At 48.0% G+C, this 18,266-nt stretch overlaps 1 protein-coding gene across 4 annotated transcripts in view; it reads right to left on the bottom strand.

Annotated features, from left to right (window-relative positions):
* Positions 1-18,266, bottom strand: part of SCAP (SREBF chaperone) — a 107,025-nt gene that overhangs the window by 55,725 nt on the left and 33,034 nt on the right. For all 4 annotated transcript variants that reach the window (XM_054016810.1, XM_054016811.1, XM_054016809.1 and 1 more), the window contains one exon: positions 16,377-16,603. In XM_054016810.1, the coding sequence (XP_053872785.1) occupies positions 16,377-16,498 (122 nt within the window). In that variant the 5' untranslated portion in view covers positions 16,499-16,603. The remainder of the gene's footprint in view (positions 1-16,376; positions 16,604-18,266) is intronic.

An 18,266-nucleotide genomic window follows, 5' to 3' on the forward strand; every position in this document is an offset into this window, starting at 1 on the left:
AAAGTCTCTGCTGGATCTTTACGAGACTGCTGCCGTTTAGAGAAACGGACATGTTGGAGAAGTGACCTGAAAAGAAAAGTTCAGCCCGATTAAATGAGGACACATCAGTCATCCCCACAACTTCCACACACCCCCACTACGCAAACACAGCTGGGTTTTCAGGGTTAGGGAGGGTGTGATAGCACCCTTCTCAAGCCTCTCCTGGTACAGAAGTCACAGCAATACCTTCACCTGCAATTCCATGTGCTCCATGGAGTATCTGCCCAGTCACTGATTCTGACAGCCAACAGGGGGAGAGAAAGGTAATGCAGCAATGAGAACAGGAAAATGGGAGTCAGGGACTCCTGGGGTCTAATCCCTGCTGTGACAGTAACTCACTGCGCAGGCCCTGTCCAGGACCCAGCTTCTCCGCCTCCGTTTGTTTCTTCTGTACAGTGAGCTAATGTTGACCTACCTCCGAGAGATGCTATGAGAATCTGTGTGCACAATTTCAAGCACAGTGTAGTGCGCTAACATGAATACACAGCAGCATGAATCTTAAAATGCACAAGGAAGGAGAGATGCTCTCTCCTGCTGTTCTGCATGTCATACCAGGCTATCACCATTAACCCTTTGAGTGCTTCAGAGCTTGGGGGAGAGGACTTCACAGGGCAGCTAACATGCCAGAGATATATTGGAGGGGGAGGGGTGGGGGAAATCTATGAAAAACAAATCAACTCTTGGTATCTCTCAGCTTCCCCACAACTGCCCAGCCAGTGGCAGATTTACATCTGAAGACTGTCTGTGTTCCTGCTGCCAGATGGGGGGGGGGGGGGGGGGGGGGGGGGAGGAAGGAGGGGGGGGGGGAGAGAGAGAAGCAGCTTATTTCTTTTTAGTGACAAATTCCCTCTCCCATTGATACCTGCATTTCAGGGAAGCACAGACTGTTGCTATGGAAGCGGCTGCAGTATGACAAGCCCTGCAATATGCAGTGGTGTTGTAGCCAGTGTCGGCCCCAGGATAGGAGAGAGACAAGATGGTTTTGGTAATAGCTTTTATTGGACCAACTTCTATATTACCACCTCACCCACCTTGTCTCTCTGAAGTCCTGCAGTGTGACTTCGTTCCAGGGACAAGCAAGGAGGCAGCTGCTAAAAAGCACAAATATTTTACCACTAGGGAAAGGGGAAGAGTGACATGGGAGGAGAGAGAGGAAGTGGATTGAACATTTTAAGTGTAAAGAATGACAGAAGTGTTCCTTGCTGTGAGTGGATGCAGAAGTAAGCTGGCGCCACTCACGCTACCTACCTGTTAATAGTCATCAAGAACCTGTCTACATGGGACGTTTAAACCGGATTAAATCGAGTTTGTCTGGTTTGAAAAATCTTGCATACACAACGCAATTCATTGTAGCACACCGACTGCATTCATCAGGAACTCTGCAGTCTCTTTCAACGTGAACTAGTTTTGCTGGAAATCGAATTAGTCCAGTCTATTGTTTGCATGCATACAATGCTGCTGCGAACTACTTTGGCTGCTATCCCAACACTGCTTTGCAGGTGACCATTACTGACTCGTCTGTTTACCTGTGTACTTCTGCTGCTCTGAGGCCAAGATGACCGGATAGCCCTAGCCCTGTTTATAGGCTGCTGCAGTGCCAGATTTTGCCCGTTTGCTCCTAGAGACGAGTCTATCCCTGTTGCTGCGATAATACTCCAGAAACCCCAAGTGCCTCAAACAACCGCTTGGAGCCACGCTGACACCCTGGATCTCACCGTCACCTGGGGAAAAGCTTTGGTGCAGGAAACTCTGGTCGGCCAGTCACCAAAATAAAGATCCAGTTGGGGACATTGCAAAGCAGATGCATGGGAGAGGCTACCACCAGAATATGATCAGTGCCATACAAAGAGCAAGCAGCTCACGAGGACCTATATTAAAATGAGGTATGACAGGGCAGAAAAATCTGGCCGGGGACATGTAACCTGTACGTATTCGAGGAGCTGGACAGGATTTTCCAAGGTTTACACAACCCCCAACGGAGGAAAGCTGTGGAGCCTGCTGCATTTTTTCTTCTCCCCCCATCCGCTGTGCCCCCCACCCTTTTATTAACAGCCGAGTGGCTGGCTAGCCTGAGGGGCAGAAAGCTAATGCTGAAATGTTCAGACATTATCACAGAGTCATCCCCACCCCACCCCACCCCAGTAACAACACCAAAAAAAAAAAAAAAGTCAAGTCACGGAGAGATGGAGGCAATACCGGAGGACAGAGAGGGAAACAAAGAGCTCTCCAGGAGATCACGGCAGTGGCCAGGGACAGCATTGCCATGGCCAAACACAATATGGAAAGAGACAGGAAGATGCAAAGGCAATTCCTGCAGGCAATACAACACCAAAGGGCCCTGTTGCAGCATGTTACTTTTAGGACAGCAAGCAACGCAGTACTGCAAACCACCACCCAGACACGTGAGGCCGCCCCTGGACAAGGATGTGATGGAGTGGGAATTTTCTGTAAATATTTTCTAGGAGTCCTGTGTGCACCTCAGTTTCCCCCATATGCTGCATTGTCACCTAGGGGGTGGAGGAGGGTTGCTGATGCTCTGTGGAGGCCTAGAGGTGCAGGTGTGAGTAATGCCTAGCTGTCTCGGGTTTGGCGCCCAGGTCAGCAGAGAGTCCCTGAAGACAATAGGGAATCCAATCGCTGAGACATTTTGTTTTAACCCTGTCACATCTCTGGGGCTCTGAGTTTCCAAGGCCTGGTGAGGCAGGGATGCAAGGTGTTCCTGCACACTGGCAGGCCCTCCCTGGAATCATGTCCCAAGCCCAGGGCTGTGCACACACCAGGAACCCATCTCCCCTCAAGGGGTCAACCTACTGCCCTCACCCCCAGGACAGAATCCTCTCTCAGCCCCTTCTCCTGGGGGCTGTGTTTTGTGCTCTCTTGGTTAAGAGAACCCACTAGGTGTCTCTAACCAGCAGTGATCTTCCAGCTGCTTTCCCTCTCTCCCCCTTAAACAGGGCAAGCGTATTTTGGCAGTTGTCCTTCCTTGCCGGCCTCCGCCCTATGCTCAGCTCTGCCTTTGCTTTCCCAGTGATGGTGGGGTGAGAGCTTGCTGCCTTAGGCACAGCATCAGAGTCAGTGTGACTCACATCTCCCCTGTAGAGATAGGCGAGGACCATCCTTCTGCCCACTCAGCTACAGGTGTCTAGTTACAGACAGAAAGATACCTGGTGCTGTTCACTGACACCTTCACTCCCTCTTGGCGTGATTCAAATCTTTGGCTATTACAAAAGCAGGGACTGGACCCTGAAGAAGAACTCTGGGTGGCTAGAAAGCTTGTCTCTCTCACCAACAGAATTTTGCCCAATAGAAGATCTCACCTCCCCCACCCACCTGGTCTCTCTAACATCCTGGGACTGACACAGCTACATTACACCGCATTAAAGCGATACAGTCACTTCCCAAAAGGACGTCAAAGCTGATATCCGGGAGAACCCCAACCACCCCAATCCTTCCTGTGGCTGCACAGGGATCAGAGCCACAAGTAGGGGAAATGACTTCACATGTGGCACTTTCACCCAAGTTATGCAGCCTGTCAGCATTTGATGGGGTTGTACAGGCTACTGGGAACAACAGCAAGTCCTTCCCACTCTACCCCGGCAGCCATTCCCTTCACGGACCCAAGCTCAGGGCTCTGAGCACAGTGGCCCCCGGGAACCCAGTGCTTTTGAGCCCTCGGTCACGCCTGGGAACTTGGAGTCTTGGCACTGCACACCAACAGGCCCAGGAACAAAAGGCAGAGCCAAGACAAATGCTTGCCTGTGACTTTAAGCTCCCCCAGCCGGTGTTGTGCCCTGCACTGTACTCTTGCCCTGTGCGATTTTGTTTCATTCCTGTGTTAATGAAAGGATTCTTTGTAGATACGGTTTCTGAACAATCCATTTTTTCATTTCATTCATTTTTCATAATTAAGCATAGTTACATTAAGGTTCATTTCGGTTTGTAACAGACTGTTTAATAATCAAAACCTTGAAAGCTTCATTCATAAGGACTTACCAGCTCATTTTTCACAAAAAATCATTATGTTTGCACTAATTCATAAGGTTGTGTAAAAAAAAAAAAAAAAAATGTAGGCAAAGACAAGGTCAAATAGCGACTGCTACAATGGTGCACTTCCACCCCCCGTCAGCAACACTAACCTACTCAAAAAATTCCCAGCACTCCTCCCTGGGTTAACAGCTGGATGTACGGCTGCAGAGTTTCAGGCCTGAGACTCAAACTAAGAGCAATAGGCATGCATGACAATATTGCTCCGGCTGTTTGCATTTTGCACTTTGGCTTCTCAAACTGCCGAGCAAATCTCTGCACCTCAGCCTCGAGCCCATGGCTGAGGCCTTCTCCTTTCCTCTCTCAAATACTGTGCAAAATACAACAGGCTGTGATCATCTTTTGGACTTCTTTCCTGCTGCTTCCAACCTGTTCCACAACCAGCACCACCTTCCTTTCCAACGGCCAAATGCACCATCCACTGCCGTTCTGCAATGACTGAAGCAACGTCCCATAGTTCCTTCCTTCTGCCCAAGCAGCCTGGGAATAGCTTCCTTAGGCAGGAAAGCAGAGGATAAGCAATGTCCGCACCATTACTGTCCTTCACGTTCCTGGGGGCAGAGTCCTTTCTCCACTAAGGTACATACAGCAGAGTTCCAAATGACCCTACCACCGTGGATGCTTTCAGCCTTTGTCTGTAAACCTGCCATGGAGGGGGGAGGCGGGTCAATGAGCCCTTGGAGCACCCTGAAGAAACACCCCTTGCGTTCACGAATTCTGAGCTTTGCTTGGGGGAGGGGGGGCCGCAAACAATAGGCACATGGATCCCATCAATTACCCCAATTATATTTGGGAACCCCCTGCCTGCAAAGTCACCACTAACCTCCGGAGCACTACCTAGCTTTAGAAACTGGTGCAACGGTACCTTTTCCAGGGCATCACACACCTGCATGACAATGGCTGATCTCCCCACACCAAAACAGGTCGCTACAGACCGGCAGCATTCAGGGGCATTCAGCTTCCAGATGGCAATGGTGACCCTCTTCTCCACGGGTATAGGTCGCCACATGTCGGCACACTGCAGCTCTGGAGTTAGTTCAGCATGCATCTCTAAAGTTTGCATTCTCCATCCTGAAATTCTCTTATCATTGCTCGTCTCTCCATGTCTGCAGAATGATCCTTTCCCACCAATCCAAGCTGGTTTCCCAGGCTTAGAGTGGCACTGCACGCTGTGAAGCTGCTCCAAGAATCAGTCCTGTACTATCACTTGCTCAGTGTCTTCCTCATCCTGGTTCCATCGCTGCTGAAGACCCTCCTGCTGCCACCGCCACATTGTCTGCTCAGTGGTACGGCAGGCAAAGTCCAAAGCTGAACTCATCCGGCTTTGAGTGCTAAAATACAGCCCAAGCGGCCTCTGCATATTTGAGGCTGCCAACACAGTGGCACAGAACTTCGTTGGGGCCATGCTGGCTGATAGCAACTTGCAAATGCTGCTTGCCCACCCAGAAAGGAAGTATGGGGTGTAGACAGATGAACCATGTGATTAAAAAAAAAAATGAACTCAGTGTCTGCTATGCATCCCACAATGTACGAGAAAAATCCCAGAATGCAAACTGCTCAGCAGCAAAGGACCATGGGACACTAAGAATGCCACACCCTCAAACCACAGCCTACTACCGCTGAGCGTATACGATGCACATTGCCAGAGGGCACAGCATTCCACGTGCATGCTATTAGCACAGCTTCCATACTGCGGATTACCTGATGCGCATCAAAAACCTGTGACTAAACCCCTGTGCAGACAAGCCCCAAGACTTCACCATTGTCACAACCTGAATATTACAGCCTCTTGGAACCCAGAGAGGCAGCAGGGACAGAACTCAGATGGCCCTGCTCCAAAAGCACAAGCCCTTACAACGAGAGCTTTTAGAGTTTAGTTTTATCTTGCTCCTTCTCTGGACGTGCATCTGAGTCCTACTAATATTGCCTCAAATTGGGTCAGTGCTGCATATTGCCTTGGAGAAACGAGCAAGAAAGAAAGAAGCCAAGGCATTCAGGTGGCTCTCTCTCACTGATTTCAATGGGCGTTAGAGACCTAAATACCTCGGAGGATCTGGCCCCAGGTTACTTTGGTGTGGGCACAGGTAATTTGTCTGGAAACAGGTCCTGTTTTCTACCTTACAGCAAGACCAGCCTGAGTTTGATTTTCTATTGGGGGTGGGGGGAGGGAAGAGAAGGAACCACCACCCTAAAAGGGGAGGACAAATGTAAGTGAAACATTAACTGTCTCCCAAGACATTACTGAACATTCTAGCACCCTGAAGTTTGGTTCCCCCATTTTATGGTCAATGGTTTTTGCCTAGTGTTTTAAATACAAATATATGTTAAAAAATCCATTTACAAAATATTTACAAAATGGCACCTTGGTGGAGCAATGGAAGGTAACAGGATCGGGGACCAGGCGCAGGAGAGAAAAATCTAAGATTCCGTACACAGGTTTGCCAAAGGTGATACGATAGCCACAGCAGGAACGTAATTAAGGCAACAAGGAGTCCCCTACGCCCCACTATCCTCCTCACTTTTGCACTAACTCTCCACACATCAAAATCTACACCACAGTTTCAAGTTCCTTTCCAATCCTATTGCTAGGTCATAAATATGGAAGAGGTAGGTGCAACATGATAGATCCTATGTCCGCCAGCCACACTCAAAGCTCTCACTGTGTTAGATGAGAAAGAGGATCTGTGGCATCTACCAGCACATGGTCGTTAGATGACCTGCCTCTCTCTCCCTCAGGGTTGAGCAAACTCATTGTTAGTTGTAGGCAGGAAAACAAAATCTTTCTGGACGCTATCAGATGGTTGGGTCCCTTCAATCTGCTCCATGCTTCCAAGGCTACTAATTCAGCAACTGCAATCATGCCAAGCACATTGGTGAGTTTCTCTGATTTTCCCCATTAATCTTTCTTTATTTTTAAGAACAACACTGAAGACCCTGGTCATGTTTTCTGACAATGTCGTCAAATGATGAACGGTGTTAGATTTCAATCTCGGAGGTTGTCAATCTTGTTCATAAAGCCAGTGAAGCAGTACAAGCATCCCCCAAACGGCCCTACCCACACAGCTCTTTGTTGACCTGAGTGAGACAAGTCCATTTTGTACTCCCATAGAGCCTAGAAGTCCTAGTGGTAGACCAGGATCTGAATGTGCTAGGCGGTGTACAAACAGAACAAAAAGATGACCTTTACTCCAAAGCGCTTATAATCAAAGTATGAGACAGCAGATAGATACAAATAGATGGGAGAAGTATAAGGAAACAATGACAGTATTGATCACCATGACAAGCGCACCAGCAGCCCGATGATTGTCAGTTTTTTGTAGGCATCCCAGCAAAGGAGAGCTTGGGAAGAGGATAATGCGGTAGTTTTGCAGATGTTCATGAAGAGTTCCTCCCAGGCGTGAGGGGCAGCACGGGAGAAAGCGTGACGAAGGTGCACGTTAGAAAATCAGGGGAAAGGTCGGTAACTCTGGCGGTGGATTTTATTATGTTGATATTTGCCCACTCGGAACAGAGCCAAGACCCAGGTATTTTACATATTTAGGTATTTTAGAACCTTTAGATGGTGACCACTTTTGGTTACTACAAACCTGTTCAGATGTCACCAGCAGCCTGCAGGTGACAGACTCCATATCCCATCACCACCCCATGCAGGACATCATCTTTTACAGACCATGCTCTGCAACAGTTTGTGGGCAGACTTCAGTTTTTAAAGCAAATGGCATGCGATCCCCTCACCTAGGTGCAACACTGCACCAACACAACATGTGCTATTCCTCCCTAACTCAAACTGGCTTTTTACTGTAGCCATTCACTTCATGGCTGTCTGTTCATTATCTGCTTAGACTGTAAGCCCGGCTAGGCAGGGACCTTGGCTTCAGGGCCGGCTCCAGGGTTTTGGCTGCCCCAAGCAGCCAAAAAAAAAAAAAAAAGCCGCGATCGCGATCGGCGGCGGCAATTCGGCGGGAGGTCCTTTGCTCCCAGCGGGAGTGAGGGACCATCCGTCGAATTGCCGCCGAATACCTGGACGTGCCACTCCTCTCCGGAGCGGCCACCCCAAGCACCTGCTTGCCAGGCTGGTGCCTGGAGCCAGCCCTGCTTGGCTCACTGCCCTAGAGAGTGCCCTGCACGTTTATATACATTTCGTAGTGGCTGACCACCCCAGTGACAGCGTCCCAGCTCGACTGGGAAAGCAAGGTTCGTTTTCAGAGAGCAAGGCTACTCATGTTTCTAGCGAGCATGAACTACACTATGGGCTCTATCCTGAGCAGGAGAAAGGGAGCACATCAAGGCTATGCCTGCACAGCTGTGTCAGTACAGCCCCCCCGCATAGATGCGGGGTATGCCAACAAAAGGAGGTTTTCTGCCACTGTAGGGACACCACCTCCCCAGACGACGTTAGCTATGCCAACACAAGCACTCTCATATCAGCGTAGGTGCGTCTACACCAGGGGTTTGGTAAGCATAGCCATGTGGAGGGGGAAAGAGAAGAGAGATTTCCCTGCATCATCCCCTAGCGGCTTCCAGCTTAGAACCAGCTCTGCCTCCCAGCCAGGCTCTCTCAGGCAGAAGCAGCTCCCTACCCGGCTGCCAGGGAGAGCGGCTGGATGTGCCAGGGAAGAGGTGCAGAGAGAGAAGAACAGAGCTCCTCTCCCTCCCTGCCCCAGGTAGGCCAATCGAGGGAGGGGAGGGGAAGAGCACTTGACCCTCCATGGCCCGCTCCCATGCATCACCTCTACTTGAGCTACTGCCCCGTAAGCTAACAAGGTGAAAACAGGCACCTGGACTAGGACGGCCCCCTCACAACGCCCCTGCAGATTGCGAGGTGTTCAGCTGCTACGGTGACGGGGACCACTTAAGTACTGAGACGTGTTCCTGCTGTGCTGACGTGGCTGAAGTTGCCAGGTGAACTTTGTTCCTCTGCAGGTGCTGACACTGGCAGAGAACACGGAAAAAAGAAAAGCGGATGAGACGTCCAGATGCCAAGGCAGCCTCCAAAGCACAGCAGTGGTGGTGCCAATGCAGGCACTAGACACAGTGCCACTGTCTTTTTCCTGACACACCCAGGCAAGCATCAACATGCGTGGACACGGCTGTAGTAATCAAGTTCTGGCACAGAAGAAGTCTCAAAAGCGCCAAAATCACTGGTGGCCAAGCACAGATAGGCACCAAAGCCCAGACCCAGGTGATAAGGCAAAGTGCCTCATGCTTCCAATATTGGTTTTAGTGGTCCCAACAGCTTCAAAGTGATGCAGAAGAAGAGATGGAGCAGCCAATGATAGGGATGCAGCTACTCCGGGGAGTTCTTCTGCTAACAGACTGGAAGGCTCCAAAGGCTGCAGTTAAGCTGTGCAGGTGGCTCACAACAGCCAGTAGTGATCTGGGGGGGAGGGATAGCTCAGTGGTTTGAGCATTGGCCTGCTAAACCCAGGGTTGTGAGTTCAATCCTTGAGGGGGCCACTTAGGGATCTGGGGCAAAATCAGTACTTGGTCCTGATAGTGAAGGCAGGGGGCTCGACTCAATGACCTTTCAAGGTCCCTTCCAGTTCTAGGAGATGGAATATCTCCATTAATTATTATTGCGGGGAGGGGATTGGTCCTGCTTTGAGCAGGAGGTTAGATTAGATGACCTTCTGAGGTCCCTTCCAACCCTGATATTCTATGATTCTATGATCCTGGCTCTTGCTCCACCTGTCCCTAAGGAGTTCTGCCAGTCTCATGCTAGGGGGCTGACACTCAGAAGATGATGGTATCTTTAAGGAGAAAATGCACAGTAAAATGCAACCAGATAATGGCTAGGCAGGTGGAGAGCCGTGATGGTTACAAATTTGCACATACTATTATATATTTATTATCCTGTCCCTTCCATCCCACCCGGGACAGCTTGTCTATCTCACCCATCTGTTGGGTCTTACTTTTTCGTTGTGAAACTTCGGGGACGGAAAAAAAGAGATTATGGCTTATTATATATCTGCCCAGCATCTAGCACAATGGGAGGGACGACAACTGCAGCAGCAACAAACCAAACCATTACAGTGAGTCAGATGCGGAGCAGGGATTAGAATGCAGGGATGGCTCCTCTTCTAGTGCTTAGGCCACTAGACCACATTACCCCCTGCCTATCTAGATGACACATCTAAAACCATACGCAGAGAGGTACAGCTGGATAATTGCCTAGGCAGATTATGGCCCTGTAGTTATCTGAACTGAATATTCACACATTCCAGTCAAATAGCCACAGTTATTAAAATTTTAACATGTAACCATAACAATCTCCGCATTTGCTCAAGCCTTGCCTATAGGAACAAGCTTGTACCTTATTGGTACCTGGTGTGCGTTCGGAAACTGCCTTGAAAACCCTTCAGGGTTAGACTAACTTAGAGTCTAAGTGTAAGGCAAGAAAGGAAAAGGGCATTCTCTAGCAGGCAAAGCCGGGGAATGGGAGTTAGGACTCCTGGATTCTAGTCCCAGTCCTGCCTCAAACTCCTTTTGGGGTGGCTGCAACTTGCATCAATTTCCAGGGGAGAGACTACTTACCTATATCACAGGGGTATTGTGAGGATTAAAGGCTCTGAGATCAGATCAAAGCCATTGAATCTGAGTGTTATTTTATGGCCCTGTTCAAGGCTACTCCAATAACAGGCTTCAAAGAAGATGCTAACAAGGTTAGGTGGGTTTCAGCATTAACATGGACAGGCCTCATACAGCAACAGCTCTGGTGGCCACCAACAGAGGTAAGTTGGCAGTGGGAAGAGAAGAAAGCAATTAGGAGACAGCAATGCAGTGTCACTGAGAAATTCACCAGAGCCACTACTTCAGAAGCAAACAACATAGCACCTATGGAAACAAAGGAGGTGTTTAAAATAAACCAAGTGCTGCAGCTGAGCTGCCAGAGGGATTCCAGCTTTCCCCAAGTGGCCAGGCACTGTGACAACTCAGAAACCTGACGAGATGAGTTCATTGTCAAGATGGTGTGCGCCACGTGACTCCAAACTGCTCTAGAATGAGTTAGAAGAGATTGGAGGAAATGGAACTCAGGTGAGAAGGAAAGACTGAGGAAAACATAGCTGATATTTAGAGAGCAATAAGGTTCCAGTGAGCACTCCTGAACACTAGCTGCAAGGCAGGAATGGAAAAGATGGAGGTGGGGAGGAAGACAGTAGGGTGCTGAATCAATGACAACTCTAGAAAACAGGAAGCTCTAAGAAGCAGCCATGGTTCTGAGAAAGGTCCTTTCTAGAGACCGAGTGCCCAAAACACAGCTTACGGGCATTCTGTAACTGCAGCACAGAGACAAGAAGTGGTCATCTGCAGGTTTCGATTACTGCTGAACTCAAGTAATTAAGATACAGTATGATGCAGTCCAAGCAAATATATTTATGTCCCATTTGTTTTTACATCTTTTCAACACAGCATAGAGCGGCAGGCTGGAGAACTGCCAGTTGAGCTAAGAGCAGCCGAGGAGCCAGCAGAACTGCCAACCCTACAGTTGCAAGCCTTCTTCAAAACACTGAATCAGAAGAGCAGAAGTCACCTCCGCCATCTACTCCTGAGGTTTCCCCAACTCAGCAGCACCATCTCCACATTATCCCAGAGGGACCCTCTGCTAATGAATAAGCCAAAGAAGGATGGAGACCTGCCAGCCCTTACAGGAGGGAACCTACTAGTTACCAGCACCCTGTGCACACACAGGTATCATGATAATATATGCTTTAGAAGAGCTCTCAGCCAATCCTCAGTCTGGCTGAGACAGGGAAAACAGCGCAACCTCACCACCTGGGTCCAGTGAGAGATTCCACTGGCTGAAGTGTTCTTGCTGCCTGTTGTCCAAGAAGAACAAGGCTGAGGGACCCTCTACACTTCAATTCATTCCCACTTGTGGTCCTAAAAGAGCTTGACAGGATTCAGGGAGCAGTGCAAACTCACGTGATCTATATGGTTTTTGGTTAACCAGGTTTTTGTTTTCTAGGCCAGTAATTATCCGTGGGCAGGGGTGGCAATGGCAAGGGATGGTCTGGTTCACAGCCAGCTGCTGGCAACAGTGGTTCACTGTTTAACTCTGATAAATGCACAAACCTAGGCTAATAATGGTGAGATGCCAGTTTCTGAATGATAAATGAGTACTGTTTGCATTCCACTGAGGACTTCATGACCGTGCCCTGCTCTCAGGACCCCCAAAAAACAAATGTGCATCGTGGGGGCAAAGATTTTCATATTTTTATCTCTGTACCACCAGTTTGGTTTATTTTGGAAACAGACTAGGGTTGTCCCATTCCGCAGCGTATTTGCTTCTAATTTCATCAGTCACTCCCCCCAGGAGACTGCGGTGCCTTTGGGTATTGGGAACAAAGTAGCTTAGCTCCAAGAGTTAAAAACAGCTGAAGTCAGATTAGCAATTGAGTAAAATACAAAAATGTCTCGATTCACCTGAAAACGTCCTTTCTTCTCTAGCGGGAAAGTCCACAGATCCATTACAATGGGTCTTAACCTTGCTTCGAGTTCACTGGAGGCAGAACCAGACCTTTCAATCAAGTCAGGCTAGAAACAGCCACAACCTATGACGCCACAGCCAGTTCGAGCTAATTCCTTTAAACTTTAGTCCTTGTGCCAGGTGGGTTTGATTTGCAGACTTTCCTACTAGAAGAAAGGACATTTTCAGGCCAGTTAAGGAATTTTGCGATTCTTTGCAGGGACAGTTTCCAGATCCACCAGACTGGCATGTCCAACAGCAAGTGTCTCACCAGAGAGGGAAGCAAAAGATGGATGAGAAGATTACAAATCCCCCAAAACTGCATCTAACTATATATATCAGTTAATGGGTGAGCATAGTAGGCAGAGCCCTCCTCCACAGCAGGGGCTGATGAGGCATGCACGTTTAATTTGCAACATTTGGCGAAAGTGTGGAAGCATGTTTCCATGACTAGGTGACCACCCAACATCTCTTTATATGTTTCATATGGTCCTTCAGGACAGGAGGCTTCACGAACATGAGCGTTTGAGGAGAAAGATGGCTTCAACCTTGGAAAGCTTCTTGAAAGCAACAATTTAGCCATCTAATAACTGAAGCCTTGGTAGCTTCATTTAGTTTATGATGGGTGTTCTAGACCAACAAATCTAGAGACTGATTGAATTTAGTACTGCATTCAATGGTGGTGTGTTTTTTGTTTGTTTGTTTGTTTTAAGAGCTGACAGACCATGCCAGAGATGTGCTCATTTCTGTTTGGTTGTTTAAATTTATTAAGTGTGTTTTGCATGTTAAGTCAAGAAGGCTGGAAGAAAACACTTTATTGTAACCAGATTTATCTGGGGAATGAAGGCTATGTTAACTCTTAGCAAAATTTGCCTTCATGAGATATGCAGGATTGCAACTCCCCATATGACAAGTTCCAACCCCCCCCCCCCCCAAAAAAAAAAAAAAAAACCACACACACAACACACCATGCCCAATTGATTGAAGTCAGGATGACAACCTTTGAAGCTAGAAAATCTAATGGCACTTCTTATAAGGGTTCCCTAATCAGGGCATTTGAAACAAGATTTAGTTCCCAGCAGGGAGTTTTCCTCACTGGTGTAGAGTTGAGAAGTAAGGCAGCTCTAAGGAATTTTATGTCTGAGTGAGAGGATAATCCCATGCCCATTTGCAGTCTCTAGTGAGCTGGCAATGCCTACCAAATGGACGTCAGTCAAAGGTCTTAGGCCTTTATTAAAAAACGTTACTGTAAGAACTCAAAAAAGATATGCTTTGCCCTTGCCTTGAGTAGATTGATCCATTCTAATGACTTAGCACTATGCCTTCCCTACAGACCAGGCCCTTAAAGATGCCCTGTTTATGGCATACTTTCTCAAGGCTAAAAGGTATAATAAAAAAGATTATTTGGATGTGTTTGTAACTAGTACCTCTTAAATATCTTGTAGCTACATTACTGTGGGCTTGGCTGTGGAATTTGGGTTTTGAGAATAGAGCCTTCTTGAAGAGAAGGAATATCTGAGCGGTGCTTGCCATCTGAATTGGAGGTGAGAACCTAGATACTCCTGGACAACATGGGGCCAACCCAGCTCACTTTTGTTAAACTGCCCTGGAGAACATTATGAACAGAAATTCACTCATGATTTTGCCCATAGAAGAATGCACGTGATCATAGCTACAGCCTATTGATCGCCATCTGGAATAAGTGTCCAGGATCTTTGCTAGATCTGGACCTGGATGCACATGGGTCCATTGATGGGGATGCAACCCAGGGCCTCCACTCAGAAATCTTGGGATGCAGACTCCCCTCTCCTGGATTTAGCCTATTTCTGCTTAACCAGCTGCTGTGATGTTTATTGCCTGTTTATATGTAGTGCTTGAACATGCAAAAGACTTTTTTCCCCTTCCCTGCCCCCTGCTGCTTCTTCCCTTCACCTAGAACAGAGAATATTAGCCACTCACACCAGGGCTGAGGATGTGTTACTCCTTTCCTGTTGATGAAATCCACTGCGCAAGTGTTGTACCAGTACGTCTTGGCTGACTAGGACTGAGTTACAGCTCTGACAGCCTAAGTGCTCTAAGTTTGATCTAAGTGGTACCGTGAGGGAGGCCCGTCTTTCATTGATCTTGGATGAAACTGCTGCCCAAAGGAACGTCCCTGCTCTTGGAGCTGGTTGGTGGAAAAAATTAATTCCATCTCCAGTTCTGACATACTGTGCCTTTCCGGGTACCCTTCGACAATGGGACAAGGGAAGGGGTGATGATGGCTCCTGTACGCTGAAGAAGTTAGGAAATTTCTGGAGAGGACCCATCTCACTCTCAATAGTACGTTGGTGTAAGACATCATCGTTCTGATTCGAGACATCAGAGCCCTGACAGATGTGACTAGAAAACAAATATCCTTGTGCCTTGTCATACAGCTCTCAATGTTGACAAATCTGTGTTACTCCACAATACAATCTTGGCTGTGTGATGGCTGCTCCATGGGCCTTTCCCAGGCTGGGTGTTCAGGTGAGCAGGTAGTTTTAAAATGGATATACAGGACCCCTTTTTACCCGAGGAAACTAAGATGTTTAGGGTGCTGTTCAAAGCACAAGTTAGAGAGGCAGGTAGGCCAAAAGGTGAAGCAATGTACTGGTAATGCCTATTGTGAAGTGGAGATATCCTGTATGGGACACTCAGATGGACGTTCTTCAGATCAACAGACAACAGAGAAACAAATCCCTTCTGGAAATTGCTACTATGATGGAATTTAGTCAACTATATTCGGATCCACAAGATACCAGGCAACTTCCTCTTCTTCCAGAGCATGCCTCAGTGCTATTAAGAGTAATTCTGTGTTCTCAAATGGAGACCCAGACCTATTAGTAATGGATACATCAGTAATATTCATTAGGAGGTTTTTAATCCTAGGGCCAACATTCCCATGCCATGGGACATTGCCAGACATGGAGAAAGGCCCCTTTTATTTCACACTCTTCAGCAGCTGTCCAACACATTTTTGGAAATTTCTCTTTAAACAAGGTGGTGCCGGGAACTACAGAAATAGTAAATAATATCACTTCCTTGTAGTGTTATGCATATGGAGGAAGCTGCCCTACAGCAAGTAGAAGACCAGTGCTCAAGGGGCATTTCTTTATCATCTATTTTAACACAGTTTGGAGGCCTCCTAAAAGCAGGGATTTGGAGAGAAGAGGCAGGTGATAACAGATCAACTTCCACCCTTTAGTTAATGTTGATCATTTTAGGCAGGTATTTAGAGTATAAGCTCTTCAAAGCAGAAGCTATTCATGTGTCTTTGCACAGTGTTTAGCACAACAGGGTCCCCTGTCCCAACTGCCATAGTCCCCAAGACCCCAGTCTAAATAATAATGGCCTCTTACGAACCAGCTCAACATCCCCGATTATCCAATAATAGTAAGTGCACCCCACTCCCCATCTGAGTCCCTATTTTCAGAGGAAGAGCCAAGCAATCAGGAGTTACAAGAACAAGAACTGGGCAGATGAGCTAAGGTTGGGCTGGATAAGGATAAGATGACGAAGTTCCAGGAACAGTAGTTTAGGCTGAATATTGTGTAGGTAGGAGGGGAAGACCACCATTTCTCCTTCCTGCCTCCTATTTCTGGTTCCAGAGTTGACCATTAGTTGGTCTGCTTTTACACATCAAGGTACTTTGTCCCTGGCTTCCCATTTTGCTCCTCAGCATGACAATGACTGGAAGCTTCTACGTTAAACCAAACGCTTCAGGGACAGCACGTACCACAGTGTGCATGCTCAGAGAAAGAACCTGAACAATGACCTGTGCAGACAAGTATTCTGCAGCACTTACCAGCAGGCCAGGATACAGAGGCCAGTGAAGAGGATGATGGGAATGGGGTATGAAGCACACAGCAGCCCGTGGTTGTAGAACGCCCGCGATATCTTCTCGCGCAGCTTTTCAGTCAGGGTCATCCTCAGCTGTCGTCACCTAGCTGCCATCCCGGAATGTGTCCTGGGGGTTTCTCAGGTCCACCATGTGCAGCACGTCAGCAAAGGCACCGTATGCAGAATAGGAAGCTGGAAAGGGGAAAGAGACAGTGCATAAGAGGAGCAACAGGAGCATTATCAGCTTGACTTTACAGCCATCCAGCTGCACATCTCCTCGGGAGCAAGCTGGAAAAACATCTTGTCCTGGGCTTCTGAGCAATAAGTTGTGCCATCAGGCTCCCTGACCACCAGACAAAGGCAACAGGGGAGGATGAGAGCAGGTTATGTGACATCAGTCCCAGCAAGTGAGCAGCCAGTCCGAGGGGCAGAGTGGGAATAGAACCAAGAGAACTTAGGTGCGTCAGGGGCAGAGAGACACAGGGCTGAGCAGAGAACAGAATAAAGTTATCAGTTCGAAGAGGGAGAGCAGAGGGAGAGATGAGATACCAGCTAGAGGGGAAGGGCTGAGTGGGAATGGAACTGGGGTCCTGATGGATAGGGAGAAGAAGGGGCTGGGCAGAGCAACATAACTAAGCTACCACTCAAAAGAGGTGGCAGAATGCTGTATGCTGGCGTGCCAGTGAGAGGAAGGGTATGGGCCTAGTTGTCGGCAATACAAATACTGACCACAGAGAAGCACGCTGCTGAGCATGCTTGAGGTTCAGCCTCAGTATGAACATCCTGGCTGTTAGCGATCCAATCATGGTGATGGGGGGAGGCGGAGGAAGAGATTGGATCTGAACTTTACAGCTACAGACAGTTTCAAGGCAATGATTTTTGCTGGGAAAAGCAAGCAATCGTTTAACTTGCCAACCAAGCCAGAGTAGACTGTGCAGGAACATAAAAACACAGCTTGAGTGCTTGCTATTGGCAAAAGACATTTTGCCTTGATTGTAGGACAGGACCTAATGCTTTGTTACTGCCTCACAAATACAGACCTAGAAGCTGCTCCAGGACCAGGCAGTTCAAACTTTTCTATAAAAATCTACTAGTATACGCAGACATTCGGGAGAGTTTAAAAAAAATATTTGAAAGTGACTCACAAGCCAACCTGTTGGAGAGACATGGAGTTTTTAAAGAGACTTAGTTTGAATCAGCCGGGGATAATAATGAAGACGAGCCAACGAACAGAAACAGGAAACAGTGAATGTTAGAGAGGAAGTGGGAGAGGAAGAAACATCTAACAAACATTCTAAATTTAGTCCAATAATATCCCCATAACCTAACCAAACCCAATCCAACCCAACCCACCTACACAAGGAAAAAAACAACACAGGCAGAGTCCAGCAGCAGAGTGGGCGGTATACAGTTTATTGCACTGAATGCAGCATGTCCGGGTACCTGCCTTGTGGGTAGGTGGTGCATGTGCGCATTCAGTGCAAGCAGCTCATGGTCTTCAGAGACATAGTACAGACTCTTGAGACCAGAGTGGCTGAACTGGAGGAGCTAAGGAAGACAGAGGTACATAGAGGAAACTTTCAGGGATACAGAAGAGCAGTTGCACCCTAGACTGACGGCCTCTGTGCTGTTAAGGAGAATGAGTGTCTTGGGGAAGGAGAGCATCAAGCTGGAACAGAGGGAAACAATCCCATAGTTGAGACCCTTCTTCCAGATGATGTCCTGGTATCCTCTCACACTGAAGATACCCCTCCACGGGAGGGGAACCCAGTTACTAGGTTGAGAAAGATAACAATAATGGGAGATTCAATTATTAGAAACAGAGTTGGGTTTGTGATGACAGGAAGAACCGGAT

Source organism: Malaclemys terrapin, chromosome 2, assembly GCF_027887155.1.
Source record: "Malaclemys terrapin pileata isolate rMalTer1 chromosome 2, rMalTer1.hap1, whole genome shotgun sequence".
In the NCBI taxonomy this organism is placed as follows: domain Eukaryota; kingdom Metazoa; phylum Chordata; order Testudines; family Emydidae; genus Malaclemys; species Malaclemys terrapin.